This window comes from Ranitomeya imitator, chromosome 8 (assembly GCF_032444005.1).
Source record: "Ranitomeya imitator isolate aRanImi1 chromosome 8, aRanImi1.pri, whole genome shotgun sequence".
In the NCBI taxonomy this organism is placed as follows: domain Eukaryota; kingdom Metazoa; phylum Chordata; class Amphibia; order Anura; family Dendrobatidae; genus Ranitomeya; species Ranitomeya imitator.
Genome location: NC_091289.1, coordinates 197,860,860 through 197,872,178, shown reverse-complemented (window position 1 = coordinate 197,872,178; position 11,319 = coordinate 197,860,860). Strand labels below are relative to the sequence as shown.

Genomic DNA, 11,319 nt, shown 5'->3' with positions numbered 1-11,319 from the left:
CCATAAAAACAGCAGTAGCATTTTTGAAAAAAAAAATTCACATTTATTTACTGTCAAACAGGTGTTAATCTTTACATTGGATATTAGTGATGGGCTCTTATCAACAGCTGAAGTTAAAAAGAAAAAAAAAAGAAAAATAACGAAAATTTTCACTGAAAATGTACACATTGCTTTAATTATAAAATAAATTAATGGCTAAACATAGGCAGAAAGATCATGGAGAAAAATTCCAGACTGTTACTTAAAAAAAATATATATTTATATAGGTCGGGCACCGCTCTCGGAATTTATAGAATTCGCTTGTGCCAAGTATCCCTGTTCAATAATTTGCCAGATTTACCAAATTTGTGCAATTAACGGCAACATTGGCTCCTGAATATACAATAACGGCTGTCTAAAAAAAAAAAAAAATGCATTTGGCATCAAATTAAAAAAACAAACAAATGAAATATTGACATGGACTAAAATGTTCATTAAAAAAAATAAGCAATAATGAATTAGAATCACCTCATTTAATACCACATTAATCAAGCTCCTATAAAAAAAAAAATAAATAAAACCGCTTTGTGCAATCGAGATTTTTCACAATATTTTTTGTCAATTTCTAAAGGATTTCAGCGACATTTCAAGTCGGACACAAATGTATTTCACCCTAGCAATAGAACAAAATATAATTTATTTTGCCGTTATTTTTCCATGATAACAGTTCATTGTACAGTTGAGAAAACATATGAAATAAGGCCAGTGGCTTGATTGCTAGTGGTTAGACATGTTTTTTTTTTTTTCTTTTTTTAATTTTTGCCTTAATGGAAAGGATCTGCAGTGACCTGCAAAGCAGGAGGAAAAATAAAAAAACAAACAAAAATTAAAAAAAAAATCCTGCAGACTACTCAGAAACAGTATGGTACAGTAAATCGATCCCACAGGATTTCGGAGCCCACATCTTGTATATAATACAATGCGGGCCTCACAAAATGGCAACCATATTTACAAATCAGGTTCTGGAGCTGCTGCAGCAAACGGGGCCAAAATTGCCGATGTATTAATTTTCCTCCAAAAAGTCTTTTTTTATTTCAGCAGCAGATATTTTAAATACCATGTCGGTACCTCTTTGCTTTGTAACAAATAATCTTAGTATACTCTGTGTATATACAAAGTTTTTTTTTTTTCTTTTCTTTTAATTTATTTAAAAAAAAATTCACAGAACTGAAAAATGTCCATCACTTTCCTACACAATGGAGAGCTGTGAGTCCTTACTAGTCTGCCGATCACAAATAAGGTGGCCTCAGTCGAAGAAATTTGAGTCTTGTAATACCTGCAAGAGCCATTTGAACTCCTAAAAGCTCTTTTTATTAAAGACTTGTGACTAACTGCATCTGTCCTTCCCTGACATCTCCTTCGGGGACGCAGCCTTCTTTGTTTATGGGGATAATGTAACCATCGCTGTTGCCCCTGCTTATCTGGTAGTACATTTGAAGATGGTGTCCAGCTCCAAGATTTGGCATGCTTTTATAGTAAACGTCCTCGTTTTCACTCTTCCTAGAGGGTGATAAATCCTCTTCGACGTCGGGGCTGCTCTCTGGGTAAGGAGAGTCCCGTAAGTTGGGCATACTTGTGTACAGGGAGTCTCTATTTGGGGATTGAAGATTGTCATCGGCTTCGGCGGTCAACTGTGACACATAGCTGTCCGTTCCTTCGGTCTTCACTTTTTTCTGTGGGTGGTACAGAAGAGAGTGAGTCCGTTGAGGAATAAGTGGTGCTTCTAGCTCTTTGTGGTGTAGTTCCAGCCCGGGGTTGTCACCGTGCATTAAAGAGGAAGCATCAGCAACAATGGCGTCGTCTTCACTGCTGCTTCCCCCAATAACGGTTTTGACAGGTAGGGTTCTCTCCAAATTGTGGTTCTTGCTGCTACACCGCAGGTTGTTGTGCACTAGTTCTGAAATGATCATTTTCTCAAATGCCGTGTCATTCAGACTTAGCCCACAGTCCACAACTTGCACTCCGTCACCGTAGTCCCCGTTCCGTAGAGAGTAGCTGTTGTTAAAGTTACCATTTAGCGGTAGAGTATCCATGGCACTTGAATCCCTGACATGGTTCAGTGAATGTCCTGGAAGAAAACGAAAAGGAAAAAAAAAAAATGCACAGTTTAGGGGACATTTTGTTGAAACGGCCAAGCATTTTAGCTACAAAAAATGTTTTAATGTCGTCTAGGACAAAGTTTTTGGATACAGATATTCCTTGACTCCTTTTGTTTTCCCATCGATATCCAGGTGAGCACCACATTGAGCCAATGTAGCACCGGTGATGTTATAAAGATTAGACGATTTCAATTGTTTAAAACTACCGGAATTATTTCCCAATAAAACTATTCCAGAATCTAATTTGTCCTAAACAACACTAAATTAAAAAAAGTATAGATATACAAAAATAAATAAACAGATACATAAAATCAAAGGCAAATGTACAACATAAACCAACAAACTGGCAAGCAACTAAGTTAACGATGTCTCTAATGTTTCCCTTTATCTAGGGTGCAAAAAAAAAACAATGAAAACAAAAAAAAAGGAAAAAAAAAAAAAAAGAATAAAGAATGGAAAATGGACAAATACACGGACGTCATGAGAAACAAAGGACAGCCACCTTTCACGCAAGAGACAACGAGGTCCCACAAGCATCATCCACGACATGACGGAGCAGGTGGAAATGACTCACTGTGCACACTCACATTATGTCTGTCTGCTCAGGCTATCTGGGCTAAGTGTAGCTGATGTATAAAAGAAAGTAAAACGATTTATTGCAACAAGATGGATTACTAAGTTTCTCAGCAACTTATTCAGAGCAAGGGTTCAGCAAATAAGATTACTAGCAAAAAAGAAACAGATTTTGGTTTCTGGTTAATGTTCGCTAATGTTCTATCTGCCGGCAACGGCTCCGGGCTTTTAGAAATCAAGAGTTTGCCAGCAGCCCGGTTGTCAGCGATACTGCCGAATGAACCCACACCGGCTAATTAATGTGTTTAAAGCTCAGGGTGAGCGTTGGGCACCAAGGTCAAAATGCAGAAATGCCAGGAATTTCTGTAAGCATGGTTCACAGAAATTAACCAAAAAAAAATACTGGATGTAGTAATGAGAAGACGTCTCTGCCATGCTTTCTCATGTACGAAACTGGCAAAAAGTCTACTGGGCATGTGGGCGGAATGGTCTCCTTATGGAAAGAAACATGCTCTGGGTTGTAGACAAAAACCATGTATGGAACACATTAATTTTATGAATACAAAGAAAAAAAAAAGAAATGGAAGAAAAAAGTACAGGTCGGAACGGATGGATGTCACATGGCTACGAAAAAGATGGAGAAGACAAAAGTGATCACTTTTATTATTTTTTTTTTATTTTTTAGATTTTTGCTAACAGCCTGCCCACCGTGAAGCTACTGCATTTAATGCACGGCTTGGAGGAGAATGGAACAATGGGAGACATGGCTGCCACGATCACCGTGCTTAAGGCTGCAGCCGATCGACAAGGTCCTGGCTCTACAATGCAAACTGGTTGGAGTGAGAAAAGGATGCAGCATTCCCAAGGATGTGCTCAATTTTAAGATGATTGTTTTCTTGTCCTAAATGTTTTTTTTTTTAGATGATTAAAAATAAAATAAAATTGACAAGTAAAGATTTGTCATCAGCTGCTCGAAAAATGGCTTCAGTATAAAGAATCTTCTCTAGAACAAAATCCTGCAAACACCGCGGCTTAACATCAAGCACAATTTAATGGTCTACCAATGTATAAATGTCGCCCTGCTAGTTGAAAAAATAAATAAAAAAAAATGTGACTTGCCACCCAACTTTTTTTTTTTCTTCATACACATTCCGGAATGCTACAGAAGACTTTTCAGACTTTGGACCAACTTGCATTTTAGTTTTTTTTTCCTCTTTTGGTCTATCGATGCACGTCTATATATTTTTGTTCAGATGACTTCACCGTGATATGAGCAACTTGATCATATAGAATATAATGGATTAAAACCAAAGCAAATTCTGCAACAAAAGAAAAATAAATATTCTGCACCGTGCAGACTGGAAGGTGTGCAAAATTAATGACTGAAATCAATGAGTGTTGCTAAACAGGCTTTTTCTTGGAAAAAAAAAAAGATAAATACCATAGTATCTTTTTGATATAATTAGAAAATTGAGAATTTTATCCCCAAAAATCTAAACTGCACATAAAAAATTGGAATGAGTAATTTAATTGATTTGTTTTAATTGGTGAAAACTGATATTAGTAAGCCAGTACTTGACAGTGTGGAGGGGCTGCGCCGCTGATGCTCCCCCCATTTATAGAGGCTTTTTTTTTTTATCAGGTAGGTTGCTGGAAGTTTTTCCTTAGCCTGTAGCAAGAATTTTGTGAGGATGTAGGAATGTTAAGCAAATAAAACATTTCTGCTTGACAGCACTCCTTTTATTTAAAAAAAAAAAAAAAAAAAAACAAGCCGCAAATTATTTCAGCATTGCCAATATATTACCAACTGAGTTTGCAGTATGTCCATTGCGGTTATCCAAATGGAGACAAAAAAAAGCGTCCAGATTCAATTTGGAAATTGATAAGACTAAGACTTTGGCTACAGATTGTGAACCACTTGCCCGCTGAGTTCATGATTGAGAATTATGTTTTAAATGTGCCTGTTTAAAAACCATGCTGAAAAAATTTACATTTGATAGGCAAAGTTAAGTTTTACTCCCATACTTGTCTCTCTGTAGTTCGCTAGAGGAAGGCATAAAGTAAGGAAAAAAAAAACAAAACAAAAAAACAAAAAAAACAAAAACAAACGAGAGAACAGAAAAGGACAGACTAACGTTAAAAATCCAAGTAAGTGATACACTGTTACACGCTTTACAATCAGCAGAACGGATGAGAAATCATTACTTTTTATATATCAATATATAACACACACTTAACACTAACACAACTACACAGGTGTACTAATACTAAGAAAGTATTATATTAAAAAAAAAAAAAAAAAAAATTGTAAGAAATTGGTGTACGGTTTATAGACCGGCATGGAGCTGCACTATACTATAGTCTGCGCCGGTGAATTTTGCACAATGCTTCAACGCCAAGGTGCAAAAATGCTACATCTATTCCATAAACTAAACTTCCTGAAAGCCTAGTATATAGAGAGCTGTACCTCTACGGGAAATATATCTTGATGGTGGACTCTTGGACCTTCAGTGTCAGTCCTGAAATAGTATATTAAGATTTATGCCACCTGTGTTAAAAACATGGATAATTATAGGTAAATACCGGTAACAACACTATATTATAGTGCAGGTTGGTTTTTGGTTTAAGGCCGGCATAGGAGAGAGAAAGAACTGCAGGTCTATAAAGTTTTATCGTAAGGAACGTGGCGAGCGACAGATTGAATGAATTAAGTAGAAGCACACCTGGTGGGTTAAACACAGGAGCAGTAGGGGTATTACATACAACAGTTTCGGCGAGCAGTGTGTTATAGGGGTTGTTAGTGCCGTGGGGTCGAAGAAGAGGGTTTGTTAGTAGATAATTGCCAGTCATTCCTAAGATAAAGAAAAAAAAAAAATTAAAATAAAAACATCAGTTTTCATGTGACGTCGAGAAGCACAAACAGCCCTCTATCCCCCCAAAAATAAAAATAAAACACATGGGAAAAAAAATAAAAATAAAATAATGGGCAAAGGTGTTGATGAGTGGCTCTGCGCTTGTCAAATAAAAACTCCGCTCAAAAGTCGGGATTCGATTCCAACAGCTAATTTGTAAGAGAAAATGGAGCATTGTGGCAAAGTTCTGCTAATTCACAGGTGCTCTCAAAAAAATCCCTAAAGTAAACACCATCCAGGAGTGACATTTAATAATTTACACAGAATTACTGTCAGACAAGAAGGGTAATTAAAGGCATGGAAATTGACGTAATGTTTCAAGATGCTGCAGCTAGGAAAAAAAAAAATACTTAGACCTATTTCTTTTTTTTTTTTTGCCAGCGATGAGGGAATTCTATCTTTAATGAATATTTTAGCACTGGGATAGTCCCTAATGGAAACATCTGTGTTAATAAAAAAAAAAAAAAAAAAAAAAAAAGGATGGCAAAAATATGAAGGGAAATAAAAAGAGAAACAAATATGGAGAAAGCAAGATACAATTTGCCAAAAAGGGCACTGCATTATGCAAAAGAGTCATGCTGCGAAAGGCGGACACAATTCCAAGCAAATGTTTAAAACACAAATAAAACCAAAAAGGTAAAAACAAACAAAAACATATAAAACAAATTCCAACATGTCTTTCAAAATACAATTGGCGGCTGTAAAAAAAAACGAGGTCTTGAAAGAGAGCAGGACGATCGAAGTAAAAAATATTAGCAAAGTACGAGGATATAAATACAGAAAAATTATAAAATTAGTTTGCAGGATCTCTGCTACAAGATCTAGCCGAGCGTCAAATGATACACTCAATCGAAATGATCAATAGATTTATATTTTTCAAACATAAGGATCTAATTTTGATACTTGGAAATACAATATACAAAATTCTTGCGAGTTTATAAAGAAGACCCGTCCCTTGTGATAAATGTATCTCTAATATATATATATATATATATATATATATATATATATATATATATATATATATATATATATATATATATATATATATATTATATATATATAAATAAATGTGTGTGTGAATAGATTTTTAACAAGAAGGCGTGGTCCTCAAATCATCTAAGTTGGCATTTTTTTTAGGCCATCGCCCACATGGCTATAAAGACTAGATTTACATGCAGGCAAGATGGGGGTCATATCTCAGCAACGGAGAAGCACAAACAAAAGAAAAATATTGTCGTATTCCAGAGAAGACCGACATTTACACTGGGTGAAAAAAATGACATTTATGGAAAGTGACTGGTCTTCTTTATGGATTGATAAGGAGGAGTAAAAATTAAAAATATAACAAGTAAAAATTCTCTTATGACAATTGGCCAATAAACATCTAATCTACAATGTCAGTCAACTAATTACTGTAAATGATTTCGACCGCTGTGTTACAAGTCAGTGATGGAGGCACAAAATATTATTTTTAGCCCTTTTTCTTTTTTTTTTTTAAACTAACCACATAGAAGTTTCCAATACAGTTGTTTGAACTCCCCCCAACCCGATTCTGGGCACCTATCACTTCCCAACTCTTCCAGACACAAAATGCTGGGTAAAGAAGGACAGGGAAAGTGGCAACATGAGTTTGGCAATGGCGTCCACCATTCTCCCAATTATGAGCGTGGGTGCTCGGCTGAATTAGGTGCCAATGTGTATGGGGGTAGCGTGGAGGGCAGGAGATAATGATCTTGGTCAAACACGCAGTCAGCAGCTACTTAGGGTGCATATTCTGCATTTTATAGCTATGGAGGGTGCCAAGGTCGCAGTGTAGGCCATGCCTTGGAATCGGGGGACAACTAACAGAATCTCTACCGCAATTTTATTTTTCTCTATTGGCCACAATTTTGTTCCTGGAAATTCTACATTGAGGCCACCACTGTCAGATGCCAAATCTGGAAAAACTACCATGTAAACTGCATGAAAGTACAACACTGGACATCCCTGATGCAACAAGCGTATATCAACAAGTGCGACGTACATGAACGTAACGGGTGGCGGCGATGCAGTGAGGGGACTTACCTTGGTTAAGTGTGGATGTGCTGTTTATGTCACCTGAGATAAAGGAAGATTCGGATTGCTTCCTCACTGTATCGTTCCACATTCTTCTTATCCGACTCTGTTGGCAAAAAAAGAAATAATTAATTTTTGGGCCTTTATTTTTGTGTGTTGCACAGTGCACAATTAGCAGCTGAAAATCTCCATCCTCCGGTAATTACCGTCTCTGCAGTTACAGCCCGGCCGAATTCTAAGGGATTTTATTACAGAATTGGATAACCGGGGTGGGGAATTTTACAGAAATCAGACAGACCTGCAGCAAGTATCTAACAGAACTCAATTCGGGAAAAACGACGGGAGTAAAAACCTGCAGAATTTGCCGTCTAGATCACTGTAATGAGGAGACAATTAGTGTATCTGAACTGTGAGTCTCTAAAGGGTTGCTATAAATAAGGTTAATTAAAAACGCTGTCAACTTCTTTGTTACCTGGGTGCCAGAGGAATATCGAGCGCTGGTTCTCGCAGTTGAAGCTTTTACCACGCTGTGAGGGCTTTCGGTTGGAAGACCACCACAGCAGTAAGTGTGCCTGAAACACTTGCTGTACTCCTTGCGTACCTGCGAAATGAATACACTATTAAAAATAGGTAGAAAGGGCATGAAAGCGAAACGCGGGCCCTTTCATCTAATGTTTTTAATGGGTTTGTTTATTCGGCCATTGATTTACTGCGGCAGAGTCAACAAAAGTAGCAGCTGACATTCTTCGAGAACTTAATTAGCATCTGTCTTGTGCAGCAGCTCTCCAGGGTCATAATAAAATATAAAAGTTTCTTTCATTAGCTAAACTTTTGACTGAACTGGAATTCAAAGGATCACGGCAAAGCCACTTTAGGCTGAAGCTGGCACCCGCCTGAAATTATTATGGTTTTCTCCACCATAAAAAAAAAAAAAAATTACAATTCAAATTAATTCAGATCACTAAAAATTAAGTTAAAAAGCGAAAAGATTGATAAAAGGTCTAGAAATATGAGCAGAAGTATCCAATTAACCTCTAAAATAAAGTTCTGTTCATATTTGCAAATGAGGGCGAGTCTGGGGCCTCTGACGCATGTTCCGAAAAAATGCTGTATAAAATAGTACATTACAGGGGGCTACGTAACCTGATAAAATGCAAGATCCCATGATGAAAACCCAACATACTGTACTATGTCCGACTATCCCTTGGTTCTCATGACTCATGGCGGTCTGACCATGGGGACCCCTAATGATGGAATGATCACAATAACCAGTACTCTCTTGGTAGGAGAGGTAATGTTAAGTTCGGAGACTAGTTATCACACATCACATAGACTAGGAGAGGTGCATAGATGATCTTGGCTGGCAATCGATGGTTTTTTTTTTTTTTTTGGAAGGCCGGTCAACCTCTACACTTAACTACACATATTAGAGCATGGTCCTCATAGCAGTATACTCTCTGGTCTTCTACTGTATCCGAAAATGGAGATCACTTTAAAGAGGTGAGAAGAGTGATCTCACACATTCTGCGAACCGTAAGTAAATAATGTTAGCTCTGCGGTCCTGAGATGCGATGGGCCATCACGCAACCAACGTCTTATTTCTTCTTCCGTTCATGAGTAAACGGATCTCCCTAGATCTTTTCCCTTTCAGTTTTTGGTTGCAACGTCAAGTGATATCATGACTTAAAATGCAGATCCAATGGATGTGGGAATCTTCTGGGTGTGAACTGGAGTAGAGTCCAATGAATGAGAAGATCCATAAGGTTTATTGTTGCTATGAAGCAGGTCTTTGATTGAGACCACCTATTTGTCAAGAGAGCGCATGCGGGTGCCAGCACTAAGCCTGCTGGTGTGGGTAAGGAAAGATGACCAGAAAACACAACAAGGGCAAGTAAATAAGTGGGCTGGTAGCAAAGAGATGAAAACAGAAGAAAAGGTAGAAGTTAAAATATGTCCTGTATATATACGATGTGGTGTTCATTTATAATCCTGAGTAGCACCATTAGAATTCTTAAAAATAGATTTTTGGGCCAGGTAACACCGTTAAGTGGCTCTGACCCCAATTATTAGGGCTTGGATACAAAATGGGTCAAACTTCTAAAAAATGACCAAAATGCGTTTGGAGCAAATAATAGTCTTGAATAACGCCAAGGTTTCTTTTGCAAAAAAAATGTAAAACAGCATGACTTCTAAGGAGCATAAAGAATTTGATTTTGTTTTCTCAGTTCCTTAGTGCAAATTATTTTCTTGCACAAAACGTCAAAAATCCAGAAACCCAGCATAGAGGAAGACTGTCATCCACAAGAAAATGACTATCCTCCAAGACCATGACCCTATCTTACTGTCACTGCCCAACAGGATTGTGAAAGCTCCATGTCTGTGAATGGCGGCAGTGTCTCTGCCTGAAGTATATTTTTATACCGCCATTTCCTTAACCAATTTTAAAGCCAGGGAAAGAAAGCCTTCTTTATGGAATAAAATGATCACATATCCGCATACAGCTCCGATGACTCACTCTACAATATACTTTAAATATAGCTAAAGAAATTGCACAATGTTCACCCACGATAAAGATCGGGACCAAGTTACCAAGTTATCTTCTGAATTCCTGAACTGCTTGCCCCTTCATACAGAAAGGCATGATGGAACTTGTAGTTTAAAATTACCGTGAGAGACACCGTCTGAGAATCTGACTTGGAACCGTAATGGATATTAACCGCCTGAAAACGTCTCAGAACCAGGACAATACCAATCAAAATCTTATTTTGGCCAAATAACCCTCGTCGCCAGGACCAGCTCTCGTCATACCTATATTGCTGGGAATGCACATTATCTGTCTGCATTGCACATCCCTCTGTCATTACAGGTAAAATTACAGCTTGCTCCGAGCAGATAGAAACGCAACGTTATCACCTTGTCAAGTCAGAAACATAATCGTTTTCACTTTCACAATTCCATCTCAATTTAGTGACCGACTAGTAATAATGGAATAAAAAAAATAAAAAAAATACAAATCCCAGATAAAATATGCAGAGAAGGACAGGAGAACATGTGGAAATGTTCCACCTTAAAAAGGTCAACCATATAATTCGAGAAAATCCAAATTATAAAGCAAAATTCCAGATATCTGGTCTGTTTTGCCACGTTCTGTTACCTAAACTTCCAAAGAAACACCCTAAAAAAGGTATCTCAGTGGAATAGAATTCTCCGTGAATTTTATCAAAATTTGTATTACATAGTAACATAGTAACATAGTTAGTAAGGCCGAAAAAAGACATTTGTCCATCCAGTTCAGCCTATATTCCATCATAATAAATCCCCAGATCTCCGTCCTTCTACAGAACCTAATTGTATTAGGTATTCTCCAGGATATAGATTTTTGGTAATTTTTTCCATTCGAATGAACTGTATAGAGATAAGCAAATTATAAAAGAAAAATAAATAACACTCACCTCACCATTCTCTTGTCCCACAGCTGTACGGTCCTGCATGCTTCTTTTCCTATTACACCATTGCGTGCATCCTCTTCACTCAAGACCAGGACTTTCGGCTCAACTAGGTCCCAGATGTCCTTTACGCAATGCCATCACAATACATGACACCTGAGACATGGTACGGACTGCAGGGACATCAGAGGC

General features: G+C 37.4%; 1 protein-coding gene across 20 annotated transcripts in view; it reads right to left on the bottom strand.

The window, feature by feature from the left end:
• Nucleotides 1-772: 772 nt before the first annotated feature.
• ADGRL2 (adhesion G protein-coupled receptor L2) overlaps nt 773-11,319 on the bottom strand; it is a 196,076-nt gene continuing 185,529 nt past the window's right edge. For 5 of the 20 annotated variants that reach the window (XM_069735780.1, XM_069735784.1, XM_069735783.1 and 2 more), the window contains 5 exons: nt 8,154-8,282; nt 7,691-7,787; nt 5,435-5,563; nt 4,737-4,754; nt 1,136-2,107 (listed from right to left, as the gene is read on the bottom strand). In XM_069735780.1, the coding sequence (XP_069591881.1) occupies nt 1,353-2,107; nt 4,737-4,754; nt 5,435-5,563; nt 7,691-7,787; nt 8,154-8,282 (1,128 nt within the window). In that variant the 3' untranslated portion in view covers nt 1,136-1,352. Of the gene's footprint in view, nt 2,108-2,725; nt 2,765-4,736; nt 4,755-5,178; nt 5,260-5,434; nt 5,564-7,690; nt 7,788-8,153; nt 8,283-11,319 lie in introns of all 20 variants that reach the window. The other 15 variants (XM_069735781.1, XM_069735786.1, XM_069735790.1 and 12 more) reach the window with 13 other exon arrangements.